At 40.7% G+C, this 17,693-nt stretch overlaps 1 protein-coding gene across 4 annotated transcripts in view; it reads right to left on the reverse strand.

Annotated features, from left to right (window-relative positions):
• LOC146471294 (uncharacterized) overlaps positions 1-17,693 on the reverse strand; it is a 130,782-nt gene that overhangs the window by 78,306 nt on the left and 34,783 nt on the right. For all 4 annotated transcript variants that reach the window (XM_085120980.1, XM_085120979.1, XM_085120978.1 and 1 more), the window contains exons 20-37: positions 17,281-17,406; positions 15,060-15,185; positions 14,539-14,664; positions 12,470-12,595; positions 8,022-8,147; positions 7,159-7,284; positions 6,945-7,061; positions 6,312-6,437; positions 5,548-5,652; positions 4,626-4,751; positions 4,145-4,270; positions 3,545-3,670; positions 3,370-3,474; positions 2,387-2,512; positions 1,680-1,805; positions 1,185-1,301; positions 931-1,050; positions 299-415 (exon numbers count right to left, since the gene is read on the reverse strand). In XM_085120980.1, coding sequence (XP_084977106.1) covers positions 299-415; positions 931-1,050; positions 1,185-1,301; positions 1,680-1,805; positions 2,387-2,512; positions 3,370-3,474; positions 3,545-3,670; positions 4,145-4,270; positions 4,626-4,751; positions 5,548-5,652; positions 6,312-6,437; positions 6,945-7,061; positions 7,159-7,284; positions 8,022-8,147; positions 12,470-12,595; positions 14,539-14,664; positions 15,060-15,185; positions 17,281-17,406 — 2,193 coding nt within the window. The remainder of the gene's footprint in view (positions 1-298; positions 416-930; positions 1,051-1,184; positions 1,302-1,679; positions 1,806-2,386; positions 2,513-3,369; positions 3,475-3,544; positions 3,671-4,144; positions 4,271-4,625; positions 4,752-5,547; positions 5,653-6,311; positions 6,438-6,944; positions 7,062-7,158; positions 7,285-8,021; positions 8,148-12,469; positions 12,596-14,538; positions 14,665-15,059; positions 15,186-17,280; positions 17,407-17,693) is intronic.

The raw sequence follows: 17,693 nt of genomic DNA on the forward strand, positions 1-17,693 counted from the left end.
CGTACGTACGTAGGTATGTATGTATGTATGTATGTATGTATGTATGTATGTATGTATGTATGTATGTATGTATGTACGTCTGTCTGTCTGTCTGTCTGTATGTATGTATGTATGTATGTATGTATGTATGTATGTATGTATGTATTTTAAGGTCAATGATGAACCCTTTATTTGCTGCGAATGAAGCTACACTAGTCGTAAGTAAGGAGTGTACATTTTGATATTCAGGGTCAATGTATTAGTTAAGGTACCCTTATTAATCGTTTTCTAGACATCATATGCTGTCTTTCATACGAACCTGTACAACTGTATCCATCACCTTGGTAACCAGAATTGCACATACATACGGGAAATCCAACATCTTTCTGACAAAAAGCGTTCGGACCGCAGGATGGAGAACAGTCAACTGCTACAGCTGAAAATAAAAATCAATCATTGTCTAAAGCTACTTGAAGGAGTGTGATCCTTTTAAAGAAACGAGTTTTGCAGGTTTTCGTTTCTATTTACGAATTTCAGTCGAACGCGCCTAAAAAGCCACCAAGGTTATTTCCTGCAGAAAGATTTTTCGATTGGACCAAAAACTATAAATAATATTAATAAAGCCAAAATACAGTGCTGTAGCGTACATTACTGCGGGGTTGTTCACGATGGGCGAATGTTTAGATAAAGAAGAGAATGGGGAAGAGGCGAGGCCCAAATACGATCAACATAAACGTTTATTTAACTTTGCTCAAGGACCTGCGTACAGTAACATGCGGATGTGCTTGTTGGTACTCGTTCCAATTGTCGTTTTGCACCGGATAAACTAAGCTCTTTGGAATCGGAAAAGCCTTATCCCTCCAGGAGATGTCTATCTTTCTAAATTACAAGAATTCGATCCCGCAGAAATTATCGCAAATCGTTTATGACGGTTATACCACAAACACATACCGGTGCAGTTCCTTCCGTCACCCTCAAAACCTCGGAAGCAGCGACAGACATAAGATCCTTCTGTGTTCGTGCATAGGGCGTTGGAATCACAATCGTTTCCATCTTCACACTCATCAATATCTAACGAAAGTATCAAACAGGTAAGCACCGTGAAGAAGTAACAAAAAACACAGCTTTTATCCATACCTTAGTTTATGCCTCACTTGGCACAATGAGGCCCGTGAAAGCATCTTCACTGAACTAATTCAATATACCTGTACAAATGTCTTCACCGGTAAATCCATCTTTACACACACATTCAGGGATTCCGCTGTTTTTCCGGCAAACTTTGTTCCCAATGCATGGGGTGTCACAGACCACTTCTTCAACGACTAAGGACGAGACGAGAAAATGAAAGACGAAAAAATGACGAAAATAAGTTCATGTAACAATAGCCATAAACTTTGCCCATGGTCCAGTCCCTCCATTTTACCAAATTCAATTGCAATTTGTTTTGAAGACAGGAACACTTCGATTTAGACCTTCGTCTCCAGACTCGAAATTAATTTTCCAGTCCATCAAGTTTGTCAACACTAGGTCATAGTGTTATAATGCTTGGAACATGCTGCCGATGTTTGACTGATACAGTGTGTTCTGCTCCGTTGTAGTCAAGCCTCACTTTTTAACTCATCTCGTCTTCGTCACGTCGGAATTGAGCTTTATGTGATTTAAATACCAACCCGAAAAAATAAAAGAAGAATAATGTTTACCGGTGCACGTTTTACCATCTCCTGTAAACCCTCTAAGGCAGCGGCAGACATACGACCCTTCAGTGTTGGTACATAGTGCGTTGGCATCACACTCGTTAGTCTCGGAACTTGCACATTCATCAATGTCTAAAAATAAGGAGGGAAAAAGTTCCCGGGTTGAAGACGAGCGCTGCTAAGTAACAAGTCTAGTTCAGGGGAAAGACAAGAAAATTTGTAGAAATAAGTTCACGTGACTATGGACATATCGTGTACACTCCCAATCTTTACACTAACCTGTTGCCTTGAAAACCAGGATAAGGCCAGCAAGAGACGGTTAAACATCGTTCAACGTTTGTTGCTCAACAAATGTTGAACGCTGTCAAGACTTCTTGGCACCTTGATAAAGTTCTTGATATTTTACTTTGCCATCAACATGTTGAACGTTGTTGGATAGAATAGAAGCCGGCCCCAATTCTGTTCAACAAAGTTCAACGTCCAGCATGGCGTGAAATTATACCGTTCAACATTTCTTGAACTTCGGTTACAAAGTTTGTTGATCAATAAATGTTGTACTGCGTACCAAGGACTTTACATACACGAACAGGAAGGTTACCACTTTCCTAACAAGATGCAATTTAACCAGAAGACACAAGACGCTGAACAGGATGGTAAACAAATAGTTTACACTACATTAGAAAAAAAGTTGGAATTCTCAGATAAGTTGTTACCTGTGCACTCCCTTCCATCACCCCGGAAACCTTTCACACAACGGCAGATATAGGATCCTTCAGTGTTCGTACATAAGGCGTTGGCGTGACATTCATTTGTTTCCGAGCTTGTGCATTCATCGTTGTCTATAGGATAAAAGGAGGCAGTTGCTATATGACGGTTTTGAAATAACTTTCATAGAAGGAATTTAACAGAGAGCCAAAGTAATCTACTTTTACTTTACGAATCTTTGGTTTCATCAACTGAGTTAGTGATAAGGTAATTTGGCCACTGTAAAGAGATTCGAGAGCTAATGTTTCGAACGTTCGCCCTCCGTCAAAGCGAGAGCTGACGTTTCGATAAGAGCGAAGTGCTAATGCTGGAAACTTAACCACTCTAAACTCTTCATAGTGGCCAAGATCAGTAGATAAAGCCAAAACCCCAAAGTTTCTTTGGGAACTAACCCCCTTATTTACCTTTTCTTTAGGTTTGCTATACTGCATTCTGTAATCCGTCACATAAAATGGAAGGCTTACGCCAGCATATAGGAAGCAGAACCAAAGTAGGAAAAAATAAGTGCAATGTCTTTTCCGTACTTGGCTGGTGTTGCATATCTTCCCATTGCATTTTGTCTAGTTTTGTCTTTTTGGTGATTACCGACCTTCACTTTGATTTTATAACTCCTTGTTGAATGCAGCAACAACGTAATAAACTCGGAGACACTTACGATGCACGAGTAATGTCAATTTTTGCGTTCGTTGCTTTGCAATGTGTTCAATTTATATCGAACTGTATACAGGCCGTAAATCTGTCAAGGTATATTCTCTAAAACTGTTGTGTTTCAAGACAATGGAGCCTGTCCATGCTCTCGGTATACCGCGGACAACGCAAAAACGCGGGCGAGCGAAATAAATAAATAAATAAATGAGGGAGTATTGAGTAGAGACACTGTCACATTTCTTGATGGCACTATACACACACATGACGCAGAAAAATCACTAGCCTGAGCAATTGTATCCGTCGCCTTGATAACCAGGGCCACAGACGCATACGCCATCCTCACACAAGGCGTTTTGACCGCAAGAAGGAGAACAGCCTGGTGCGATGGCTGGAAGTAAAACGTACACAGAATGTAAAATGACAGTGGGGATTCACAAAGAAACACCAAACGCTCTTACCTGCACACCGTCTCCCATCCCCCTCGTATCCTTTCAGACACCGGCAAACATAGGAACCTTCAGTGTTGGTACACAGCGCATTGGGGTCACAGTCGTTTGTGCCTTCGGTCGCACACTCGTCAGTGTCTAAGGGATTTATCAAATAAAAGAAGTTCTAGTAAGAAGAGATGACATGAGCTTTACAGCAACAAGGGACAAACAGGCACCACTAAAACCAAGAAATATGATAGGAGGCACGTGACAAATGTGTTGGGCATACCAAATGCACTGTAATTTCAGTGAATAAAACATCTTTTGTTTGCTTCGAGTTTTTTCTAAAATGGAGAATCATGATTCCCACTTGACATAACCACCTGGAGAAGGAAATTCGCAAACGACAGAACTCTTGTGTGCCACAACACCGTGTTTCTCATACCAACCTGTACAAATGTTCCCGTCGCCTTGGTAACCTGGGTTGCACCTACAGACAGGGCGGTCTTCGCGTTTTTGACAAGACGCGTTTGGACCACAAGATGGGGAACAATCATGTACAATGGCTGAGATTAGAATACATCTTAAGACGAAAGATTATTAATAGAGAATCGGAAGCGTCATACTTACCAGAACAATTTCTACCATCTCCGGAATATCCCCTTTCACAGCGACAAACATAAGACCCTTCACTGTTTGTACAGAGGGCGTTGGAGTGGCACTCATTTGTTTCGCCACTAGCACATTCATCAACATCTGCAAACACGATAAATAAAGAAAATCGTTTTTTTTCCTCGATAAAACACCCCCCCCCCCCCCCTATTTTTGAGTCATGCAATGTAATATACGTCACCGGATGAAACCCAGAAGTGTGACCATTTAAATGAAAGCTAGTAAGCAGTACTTTCTTGAGACCACTAAGCCTAAAATCTTGGTTTCTTAGCCAAGAGAGCTTGCATGATTGGAAGATGCGTAGAATGTACAAAGCAAAAATAATTTGAATGAGACAGACGAGTGTATTTTTTTTGGTGTTCCACGTTCAAAGTATATAACGCGGTATAGTGTGTGTATAAACCGGGTGGTATGCGGTGAAGCACACTGATGACCTTACCGGTGCAAAACCTGCCATCACCCTGGTAACCTCTGAGACAGCGGCAGATGTAGAAACCTTCAGTGTTGGTGCACAGGGCGTTGTGGTCGCACTCGTTAAGTGCGTCATTCTGGCATTCATTAACGTCTGGATTTAAAGAGTTCAGTGATGATGACATTAGAAGTGAAATTACGAAATTCATACATTAGAACTGCGGATGAATTAATAAACGAACAAGAGACCACCGCAGATATGTACGCAACTTAAGCAGCTGCGAAAAGAAGGTCAGAAAAAATTCAGGTTTGAACGGGATTCGAGTGCAAGGCTTTACCAACTGAGCTATCAAGCCAACTTGGAGCTTGTCGTAATGTGAATTTGTAATACGTTGGTTCAGGTATATGAATTTCCATCACTTCACGTCTAAGGGTATATTACAAACAAACATAATGACCAGGTCCCAGTTGGCTTCGTAACTCGGTAGAGATCACAGGTTCGAGCCCGGTTCCTGAATTTTCTTTAGGCTATCTTTTCGCAGCTGCGTAAGTTGCGTACGTAAATGCAGTGGTCTTTCGTTTAGTAATAACGTTGATGACGAATAATGATGATGAAGGTGCTTAATATATAGCACGCATATCATATACTGTACGTTTAATGGCAGATAAATGAGAATGAAATCGTATGTAATTATAAGCTTTGGAAGCGCCTTAGCCAGCCTCTGTCAGGCAATTATTGCATTTATATCACATACCCGATCCATGAACGAATGAATAAGGTAGAGTACAACACCGCTCAGAAAACGACGGCCAGTGAAGAAAGCATTCTCAATAAATATCGCTATTGTCATTATTGGAGAAGCTAAACCCAGAAAAAGAATCTAGCTATTGTCAATGAAGTCTCTTCGTGCTACAAAGGGGAAACATCATTTATTTGTATACTGACCAACCTGTACAGTTGTATCCGTCACCTTGGAAACCAGAACTGCAGACACACGCACCGTCCTGACAAACTGCGTTTGGACCGCAAGATGGTGTGCAACCAGGTGAAATTTCTGGAAGAAAACGCAATGTTAAAAATGTGCTAAAAGAGTTACAAATTGCCAAAAGCTGCAGACTCTCATTGAATGACTATTCCTGGATTAAAGTGACCTTTGTTAAAGGAGAAGCTTCATAAACCCCGTTTCGATTGGTTCGCGCGCTCGGCATTTCCGCGCTGCATTTCTGCGTTTCGATTGGTTCGCGCGCTGCATTTCCCTGTAGAATCCTTCGTAAGAGACCATCACATTTCATAGAAGGCCCTTACAAAACCTCCTTTACCTACCGGTTTTCATCCAAACACCGTTCAGAATCTTTCGCATATACCGTCTTCACGAACTTCCCTTCTAAATCGGTTCTCACACAGAAGCTGTATTTAGAGTCATTCGAAGACGTCTACCTTTCTGGCACTATTGATACTAAAGAATGAGTCAGTTTAACCGCAAGCGGAGGGATAGTGAATCATCTGGCATCCCGTAGCCAAATAGAAGAAGCCCTAGCAATAGAACATAGCAGTTTATAGAATCCGAGAAGGTGGAATGCTGACCAGATTGCTCAATAACAAACTTCAAGGAGCTGTAATCGGGACCTTTCGTAACAAGTCATTGCCGTAAGCACTGAGTCACGCAGATTGCCTGAAACTTTTAACGTACAGATTTTAAAAAGTAGCATTTACCTGAGCAGTTTCTGCCATCACCTTCAAAACCTCTCATACACCGACAGACATAGGATCCTTCAGTGTTTGTACACAGGGCGTTAGGATCACACTCGTTTGTTTCTTTACTTGCACATTCATCTTTGTCTGAAAATAATAGTATATTCAAGATCCATTTGTTTACTTGTGAGCAATAAATTTGGAACAACGGAAACTCCTATTAACAACGACAACAATTTCCAACACTCTTCGCTCTATCGCGAAGATCGCTTTAACTCCTCTGAAATGTTTACGTCTTAAACGTTTCCGCTTGTGAAACAACTACCAGTATTAAATTTCTGCTTCATTGTCAGAAGTTATCGTATACCTAAACTTGACACAAGCTGACTTAATAAAGACGCGAAACATGAGCGGCGAGCGGCGGAGTCGCGAGAAGCCACCCGACTGGACGTCCATGAAAGTCTATGATATACCGTCCATGACCTCGGCTAAGTTAGGGAAGGTATAAAGTCACCTCAACGAATACAAGACACCCCGGCTTGTTAGCGGTATATACTTGTTGTGCTAATTGCCCTGATTTAATTTTCACGAGATGCATTCTTTAGGTAGCATGTAAAGTCCTCATGTTTTCATGTAATATCTGGTCATACGAACCTGTGCAGTTGTATCCGTCACCTTGGTAACCAAAGTTGCAGGCACATACTGGAGGTTCAACACCTTCCTGGCAAAACGCGTTTTGACCGCAAGGTGGTGAACAGCCTGGTGCAACAGCTGAGAAAAAAAAAGTAAGAAAGATGATTAAAATAACTTGAGAATAAGAAGACTTAGCAAGAAAAGAAAGAGACCCAGACGCTTTGTCAGATTTTACCTGTACAGTTTAATCCATCGCCTTCAAAACCTTTCATACATCGACAAACATAGGATCCTTCAGTGTTGGTACACAGAGCGTTAGAATCACACTCGTTTGATTCAGACGTTGCGCATTCATCAATGTCTGCAATCAGGTTGAAAAGGCAAAACTGAGCGATTTTCCAATGAACACCATTAATTAAGTTATCAATCTTAAATGCAACAGCTGTTTTGAGAATCAAATAACGATGTAAGATTGGGTTAACTCTGACTGACCCAGCACAACCTCTCTGGCAATTTTTAGAGAGGCCAGAAAATTTTGCACTAAAAACATAAATCGTAGCAACTCAATACACGTAGTACACAACAATCATTATAACCATATGTAAAATGCCAGAACTGGCGAGACAGGTCGTTTCGGAAATGGAATGACTCAATTCAAAAGACAAAGTTGATCACTCCTTCGAATGTTTTTCTAAACGGTGCATACCATTTTTTCAAAGGTCGGCAAAAATGGCCCTTTTGATTTTTGTCTAGCGATACAACCTCATTGTACCCTTCACATTCACATTGCCGCAACTACCACCAAAAACAGTCATGACTTGAACCTGTCTGGCCTTGTAGCTTAGTTGTTAGAACAATAGTTGATCAAATCCGGAGGTCGTGGTTCGATTCCTGCCGAGGTTGAAGATATATTTCTTTGCCTCGTGTGTTTTCCTTACTAACGCTCAGTAAGAATTCCATGGGTTCACTTAAGCATTTTACGTACACTGCAGAATTAACTATCTGATCCATTTTGACTGACTTGTCTGGCCGATCAGTTCTGTGCAAATGAAAGTTCTCTTATTCATAATTATCTGTACTAATAGGCATATAGAATACCTGCACATCTCAAACCATCACCCTGATATCCTTTTAAGCACCGGCAGACATAAGATCCTTTAGTGTTGGTGCACAGGGAATTGGAGTCGCATTGGTTTGTTTCGGAAGATGCACATTCATCAATATCTGTAGATAAAAGGAAAAATAAACGTCATATACAGTTCCTGGCTGTAGAGAGGTTCAGCACCTCATCTCGTGGCCTTTTGACGTCATTTTGAATAACAAATTTTCTGTTGTGGCTGTTGATGTTGCTCTTAACAGCGTTGCATCGTAACGACTATTCATAAACTTGCTGTTCGCGGTAGGCTTCACGAAAATATTTCACTCAAAAATTGGTGTCACAACTGAAAGAAGACAATTATAATGATGATGAACATGATGATGATGAGGATGATGATTACGACGACGACGATGACGATGATGATGTTGATCATAATGGTGATGATGATGATGATGTAAAAAATTAAAGCACTTGCAACGCAAGAAAAAAAAACTATACATAGAGACTAAATTCAAAAGCTTAAGTAAGTACAGTTTTTAAAGATGCAACAAAAGCAGCGTTTTTCAAAAGGTTCGGGGGGGTGTTCTATAGAGCAGGTGCAGAATAGGAGAATGCGCGTTGGCCGCATGACACAGAGTTCACTGTTGGAAAAATGATAATTGAGCCTTTTAAAACATAACTTTAGTTAGTTAGTTCTCTCCGCGCCATGAGGCGCATAAGGCTGCAACTTTCTTTTTCCAACCAGTCCTGTCTTTTGCTGCAGTCCTGGCTTCAGCCCAGCTGGTCCACCTTTCTTGTCTGCACTCTCTTTCCACTGTCCTCCTCCACGTGATTTTAGGTCGCCCCACTTTCCTCTTTCCCTCGGGTTGCCACCCCATTGCTACCATACAATCATCGTTCCTGTCCTTTCTAAGCACATGGCCAATCCAGTTCCATCTTCTCCTTCGTTTTTCGTCACTTATCTTTCTCACGCCTGTTATTTCTGAAATTGTGTCGTTTCTCATGCGTTGCGGCCACCATACTCTCAATATCCGTCTTAGACATGTGAACTGAAATCTATCCAATTTCTTCTCTTCGGCAGCTGTTAATTTCCATGCTTCACATCCATACAATAACACTGGTCGTACCAGAGTCTTAAACAGTTTGATTTTTGTATTCCGACCAATGCTCCTTGTATTCCAGATCTTCTTGAGGTTGTAGAAAGCTCCCTGTGCCTTGCTTAGACGTTTCTTGATGTCTTCCGTGCCACCACCCTCTTTTGTCACAGTCGCGCCCAGATATACAAACTCTTCGACGTCTTCAACTTCCTTTCTTCCAATCATTACTTTGTCTTCTCTTCGTGCATTCATTCTCATCACTTTGCATTTTTGCGCATTCAATTTCAGCCCCACTCTCCCTGCATTATCTACTAGTCGGTTGGTCTTGTCCTGTATTTGTTGGTGTTTTGATGAGAGAAGGACTATATCGTCTGCAAAATCGAGGTCTTCAAGTGTAGTTGTAAAGTTCCATCTGATGCCATTTCTTTGTCCTTCTGTTGTTCTTCGCATTACCCAGTCTACAGCAAGCAGGAATAAGAAACCTGACATGACACATCCTTGCTTAACGCCAGTTGTGATCTTGAACCATCTTGTTTGTTCTCCCTCATCTAGTACTGAACATTCAAAGTCTTCATACATGATCTTCACCATTCTTATCAGCTTGTCTGGGATCCCATAGGCCTTCATGATTTTCCACAGTCCTTCGCGGTGTACTGAGTCAAAAGCTTTTTCAAAGTCGACAAAGTGTGCATAAAGTGTCGCCTGCCATTCATTCACCTGTTCTATGATGTTACGGAGGATGAATATTTGGTCTACTGTGCTCTTGTTCTTTCGAAACCCAGCTTGTTCTTTTCTAAGGACACTGTCTACCCCGTTTTGGATTCTCTGGATGATGACTCTGCCCATTACTTTGCTAGCCACAGGTAACAATGTCACACCACGCCAGTTCTTGCACTCTTTCAGGTCGCCTTTTTTGGGTATTTTTACTATCAAGCCTTTCTTCCATTGTTCAGGTACCTTCTCCTCGTGCCATATCTTATCAAACAGTCTTGTCAGCTCCTTAACTGCCACATCACTATCTGCTTTGTACAGCTCCGCTGGAATGCCATCTATACCTGGTGTTTTTCCACTCTTTGTCTTCTTCAGTGCCTCCCTTACTTCTACTTCCCTTATCTCTGTTGTATCCATCTCGCTAATTTCGTCTTCCTCCACTTCGTTCTCTTCAATTGGGTTCATTGGGGCCTCCCTGACTAGCACCTCCTCAAAATGTTCAGCCCATCTTTCAAGTCTGGCATTCTTGTCTTTTATTGTCTCACCCCTCTTGTTCTTAATTGCTGCAACTTGGCGCCGTCTCTTGTTTGTGATTTTCTTTGCTGTTTGGTACAGTTCCCTATTTCTCCCATTTTCGGCATACTTTTCTGCTTCATTTCCTAACTGTTCTAGCCAAGCTCGTTTATCCTCCCTTGCTCTGCGTTTAACCTCTCTGTCTTTCAATTTGTACTCTACTCGTAGCTTGCTTTTTACTCTCTCTGATTTCGTGCAGTGTATTTTGTCGTGGATCATCTGTCGTTGATCTATTGCTTTCCAGGTTTCCTCTCTCAACCACTGCTTGTTTTTCTTTTTCACCCGGCCTAGTACTTTCTCAGCAGTTTCTATGTAAATTTTTTCCATTTGCATGCAATCTTCATTGATTTTTTCCTCGACCTCTAATGCTGCAAATCTGTTTCGCAGTTCGACGCTGAACTTGGACTTGAACATTTCGTTTTCCAGTTTGTTTGTGTCAAGTCTTGCATTAGTCTTTGCTCTATCTGGGTTTCTATGTAGTTTCAGCTTTATTTTCATGATTAGCAGAAGGTGATCGCTTGCTGCATCTGCACCCCGGTACACTCGTGTGTCTTCCACAGACCTCCCCCATTCTTTACGGATCATCATGTGATCAATCTGATTTTGAGTCCTTCCATCAGGTGACACCCAAGTCGCTTTATGAGTTGTTCGGTGTGGAAAGCATGTTCCTGTGATGACAAGACCGTTCATTGAGCAGAAGTCACATAGTCTTTCACCATTATCGTTTATGTTACCCAGTCCATGTTTTCCCATTATTCCTTCCACATCCTTGTTGTCGTCACCAACCTTTGCATTCAGATCTCCCATAACAATAACTATGTCATGACGGTTGCATGTATCAAAAGTTCTTTGAAGTTGCTCGTAGAATTCGTCTTTTTCATCATCTGTTGCTTCGTTTGTCGGAGCGTACACTTGGATTATAGTTGTATTTTTGAAGCGGGAGTAAAATCGGGCAGTTATTATGCGACTGCTTATTGCTGTCCATTCCATTAGGCATTTCTGTGTGTTCTGAGTCATCATTATTGCTACTCCTCTCTGATGCTCACTTTCTTCTCCAGCATAAATCATTGTATAGCCATTTCCCATCTTAATACGTCCTGCTCCTGTCCATCGTATCTCACTTAGTCCCAACAGATCAAGTCTGTACCTTTCCATCTCTCGTGCTATTTGCGCTGCTTTTCCAACTGTGTACATTGTTCGTACGTTCCAGCATCCCACACGCATTCTTGATTTTGGCGTTGCCAATGACCTTGTCGGTCTGTGGGCTTCCCGTAGGCTTTCACCCATTGACGTCATGGTGTGTCCGGTTGTGCCTCCGTCCACGGCCACAGCTTCGCCATTGCTAATTAGTACTTGAGAAATTGCAGTTTCGGTAATCTTCTGTTTTTTTTTCGGGGGCAAGTGATTGGCCTACCGCCCAACCCCCATGACCTGGAGGGCCGGTGGTTTTCTGTCAGGGTTTTCCTTCCCTTAGGGGTATTATGGCTCCCCAGTTGGTGCTGCTTTAGTCTGGACCCTCACCGCGCAGACCAATCCGGCATGGTTAGACCTGCCAGGAGCACAAGGCTCCCGCCGGCATAGCTTAAGTAAGTACAGTTTTTAAAGATGCGAACAAAAGCAGCGTTTTTCAAAAGGTTCGGGGGGTGTTCTATAGAGCAGGTGCAGAATAGGAGAATGCGCGTTGGCCGCATGACACAGAGTTCACTGTTGGAAAAATGATAATTGAGCCTTTTAAAACATAACTTTACCTGTACAATATCTCCCATCCCCATTGTACCCCTCCATAAAAACATTTAAAGAACAGTTTTAAAAGATGCCAAAATACAGCATTTTTCAAAGTGTTCGGACGAGTGTTTTGTAGAGCAGGTGCAGAGTAGGACAAAGCGTGTTGGCCATATGTCACAGAGGATGAGATGTGAGTAGGAAGGGGAGCGTAGATTACGTGGGGGCGATATTCTAGGAAAAGCGTAGCTTAATAAGCCAAGGATACGACGAAGAGTCTTGATAACATTAAACATAACGTTTAAAGGCAAATAACGAGTTCAAGATTTCAAAACGACGTTTACCTGTACAATTTCTACCATCGCCCTCAAAACCTTTCATACATCGACAGACATAGGATCCTTGGGTATTGTTGCAGAGGGCATTGAAATCACATTCGTTCGTTTCAGCACTGGCACATTCGTTGAGATCTGCAATACGGTGGAAACAGCATAAACACTTGCTAAGAGTCTATCTTACGATGCGGATTACCATTTGAAATTAAGCTATTGAAATTCTTGATGTCATGTAAGACAGTTGTTATTAAGCGCTACTGGCAATTATTTTTGAAAATTGAAAATAGCGCTATATAAATAAATAAATAAATAAATAAATATTACAGTACATTACATTATTAGGGAGCTTAAGGCCTGGTTTCCATATGATCGTCCGGATCGTCCCGATCGCCCCAGTCGTTTCAAATAATGTTCAGGCGATCGGGAGGATCATATGGAAACACTACCCGGACGATCGCTAACGATCCGGAGGAATAGAACTACCGCGATAGCTTGGATGGAAATGAGTTCTATTCAGGCGATTGGGACGATCGTGTAAATTTGAAACGATCATACGGAAACGTTGATCGGAACGATCGAGACGATCGAAGGCTAACCGAGAAACCATCATTCTTATCCCATGATTCATTGCTCTTAAAGCGTTCCAAAATGGCGGCATCAACTACGGAAATGAACACTTCACTCTTTATGGAAAAAGTTCAAAAAAATTAATATCCTTCCATTTACAACAAATTTTGTAAAGAATGAAAGAACAAGTTTATGAGAATGAATTGCTCGAAGGCAATCGGGGAGAAATTCGGCTTGGACTCGGCTGAAGCCAAAAACAAAAATACAAGAATGTTCGCAGCGTGTATGGCCGATATCTGAAAAAGAGAAAGTCAGTTCCATCACGTTGCGGACGTGATACTGTACCGTACTCCGGAGTTAAATAATTTAGATTGGTTCGCTCTCCGATTGACATCCGCAATTTGGTTTGCGAATCTCGCGCCAAAATTCCGTTGTCGGAACCAGGAACATTGTAGGCGACCGCGCGCTAAGGCGAACGAGACGATTATATTGAAACTAGTGATCGTCCCAATCGTCCCGATCGTCTCCAGTTTTTTTCACGCGACTAGGGCGATCGGGACGATAAGGACCATCATATGGAAACCAGGCTTTAGCAACGACGACGGCGACGGCGACGGCGACGGCAACGAGAACGGCAAAAAAGCAATAAGCTTAATTACCAAAACAATAACTGCACGTGCATTACACTTTTTGATACATTTCTTTGCCGTCACTGCATGACTAGGACGTGAAATGTCCTGATGGGACGCTTTATGGAGGACGTAAATACAGGACGACGAAATTTTCTTTCCCTTTCTCAACACATACATTTGACATTTAAAGCGAGTTGGAATGATTGCGACGACGTTTGAGGAAACGTTAATTCATTTTAATAGTGACGTTTTCACTGCCGACGCCGTCGCCGTTGGTAAAGCTCCTCACTTAGAATTAATGGCGTACGTGGCGTAAAATAATAGCCACAATTTAAGTGACAGGCCCAATCACTGGGAGACATTTAATAGGTGATAAAACTGGCTTCTATAAATCAAGTTGAAATTACATTTGGCTTTGCTTCGATTTGATACAAAATACATAGATAACTTAATTTGCTCAGATTGGTCAGAGTACGCGAGACTGGTTTTAATCCAACAACGCACAATTCTGGTCAAAAAATCGCAACAATTAATGAGAGATTAAATAATTTTGGAGAGGCGTTCAGTAGTATGTTATAGAAGTATTTATAAGATGGATATATTGTAATATTGTAAAGGGTTTCAATTCTTATATAGTCGTTATTTATTTATTATTATTAGATTATTATGTATAATTTTATTACTGTGATGCACTTTTGATCATAATTAGCTGTAAATAGCGCAATATAAGCATTAAACATTATTATTATTATTATTATTATTATTATTATTATTATTATTATTATTATCATTATTATTATTATTATTACTTAAACGCTCCCCGTTTAATGCTCCCTGCATTTAATCAACATTACTACTGATATTTAGTTAAGCAGATACCTGCGCAACTTAGACCATCGCCCTGGTATCCTTTCAAACAGCGGCAGATAAACGAGCCTTTAGTGTTGGTACATAAGGAATTGGAGCCACATTGATTTGTTTCGGGAGATGCACATTCATCAATATCTAATCATAAAAAACAAACAACAACTTTTTCAACTTTTGTCTAAACTGAGTCAACTGATTTTGCGTTCCTTTTTCTCTTCAGACTACGCTGATAAGTGTAGACAAGTTCGTCAAGAACGAGAACTTGATGTTAACTTCAAATGGTTTGTGAACTTGTCATTCAAACAGATGCGCAACTACAGCAAGACGATTCATGGGAAAACATGCATAGCTGTTACCGTATCGTTGGAAACATGATTGAAGATTGAAACGGCGACAAATATTTTTCCTGAATAAAACAATTTTGAGCCACAAAATGGATAACAGCCACAGGCCACAGGTAAATGAAAGCGATGCCTGAAGTACCATTACAAATAACTTCAGTTACAAGTTGAAGATCTATGAACGAAGCTTACCTGTACAGTTTTGCCCATCACCTTCAAAACCTTCCATACATCGACAGACATAAGATCCATCAGTGTTGTTACACAGAGCATTAGTGTCGCACTCGTTTGTTTCAGAGCTGGCACATTCATCGATGTCTGCAATCAGTAGAAGGAGCAGGTTATAGCGTATTTGTTAAAATAACCCTTCGTAAAGTAAAACATCAATTATCAGCTTCACACGGTCAGATATGAAAAGGTGCCATAATGATTCAATTTAGCGTCTACTTAAAAAATCGGCTCACTTTCTAATAACCAATAATAATAATAATAATAATAATAATAATAATAATAATAATAATAATAATAATAATAATAATAAGAGTCTAATAACAATAAGAGTTCCCGCCCTTGTCTGGAGAAATTTGTGATGGATGAGAATGAAAGCGAAGCTATTGACCAAGAAAAGCGAGTGTATTATGAGATCAGATTCAGGTAAAATGTACAAGTTTTACCAAGCTTCTACTTCTGCATATTCTTAGTGTTGCAGCTGGGGTTAATTGACCTAGAGGGAGGGTAATATCATATATTCCCGGGCGATAGGTTAACAGTATGCTTTTTTTAATTAGTGAGGTTTCCTAATGACAAAAACAGTATTTTTCTCATTAGTAAAATTCCGCAGGTTCACGCAAGCAAAGCAAGTAAGTCATTCCGCGTCGCTTCAGTGGGACTTACAGGTGATGATATCGGATGGTAAACATGTTTTGCGTTCTAACGTAAATTTACATTACACACTTGGCTTCGTTGTGAATGGAAGGTAAAAAAGCAGAAAATGTCCGAGACATTCACGATGACCACATGGCTCGACATTAGCGCGAAAACTCAACGAATGCAGTGAATGGCAGTATGGTTTCCAAGTGAAACGGAAAAAAGGGCGTCAGGTTCAAAAGCAAATCAAGGCGTGGCATTTTTCAACACTTCAGATTTAAATCCCAGGTATGACATTAAATATCCAAAACCTAAGGTCCTATTTATTTGGTTGCCATCGAAATGATATTGAGACTTGTAAACTACCTACAACCGATTGAAAAAACCTTGCCAGATAAAACATATAAACCATGAACTATAAGACCCAACAGATTTTTGGGAAGCGTTTGACCTATGAGCTTATTTGCATTCTTCTTGTTAGAAAATAAAAGCACGTGCGATTTTCAGGCCTTAAAATTTACATACTTAGAGCAAAAAACACGGAAAACGCGCCTGCTAATTGCTAGATCACCCCATAATTCCATTACGCCGCATCGTCTACGATTCACACTTTGCATGGGTCGAATATATACTGCATGAAACGATATGTATCAATTGCCCGAGGCCCAGGGAACACATCCGTTGACATGAATACATTTCTTTCTTTTGCTATTGCTATCGGCTATTTTTTTTAGCCTCACACACGATTGATAACTAGAGTTATAGCGATGTTTATCGCACAGGCTGTTTACAAACATTATTATTTTGTTATTCAAATGTGTCCACTATTAATTAAACAAAAGATCTCTGTTTCAACAGCCAATTGGCCAAGGTTGAACATTAATAATCAATAGTGACGTAATGCGAAACATTGCTATTGGATATATTCTCCCGAACCAAGTATTTTGAACATTTCAATCTCCTCTGATTTTGTTAAAATAGAAATAAGCGCCCTCTCTCCAATAATTGCCCTAAAAATGCACTGAGCTCCCGGCACTAGCTGGGATCTTTACTGTATGTTGTATTTCTCAGGCGTGACACAATCTGAGAAGGTTACGAATTGTGTTCCCCACTGGCTTGTGTGTTTACACTCCAGTAGGTTCATTTCACTAAGGGTTTTCGTTCTTGTCGAAATGTTAGTGACCGTTAGATTGTGGTACGAGTTTTTATTTTTCAATAGAGAAAAACTGCGCATGCGTGAACCAGTGTCGTTTTGGCGGGAAAACAAGATAACTGTCGTCCTTTGACTACGAGTTTTTGTGAGAACGGCGTAGTGCCAAAAACAAGTCCTCGTCTTTTTGCAGTTTTTTTGGAATCACGAAAAGGATTAGCTATCATCATTTAAGACAACTGCGTCAAGTTCGTTGCTAACAAAAAATGAAATCAAGCTTCATGGGATATATCCTTTCTTAGTACTTCACTAAAAACGTGAAGCCAAATCTCGTATTCGTAGTCGTACTAGAATCTAAAGTTCTCTCTAATATTGAAGGTAAGTGTATTTAGATACCTGCGCATCTTAGACCATCTCCTTGATAGCCTTTCACACAGCGGCAGACATAAGATCCTTCAGTATTAGTGCATAAGGAATTGGAGTCACACTCGTTTGCTTCTGAAGTCGCACACTCATCAATATCTATAAGTAATTAAAGAAAAGTACTGATTTCCTTTCAGTTATGTCGAAGTAAACCCGCTCGATCATTTTGCTCCCTGACAAAATTTTATGGGAAAAAACGTGGTTCCCGTTTTCTACTGTAAGTTCGCTTATTTCCCCTCAGCTTGCTTAATTTAAGAAATGAGGTTTTTTGTCGTTGTTGTTTGTGTGTGTGCTTCCCTGTTTAGTTGTCTGGTTACCATTGCCATCAGTTAATACTGAAGGTTACTAATTTAGTTTGAAACATGATAATTAAACCTTTTAAAGCA

This window comes from Pavona decussata, unplaced genomic scaffold, assembly GCF_977016875.1.
Source record: "Pavona decussata unplaced genomic scaffold, jaPavDecu1.1 SCAFFOLD_105, whole genome shotgun sequence".
NCBI classification, from domain to species: Eukaryota; Metazoa; Cnidaria; class Anthozoa; order Scleractinia; family Agariciidae; genus Pavona; species Pavona decussata.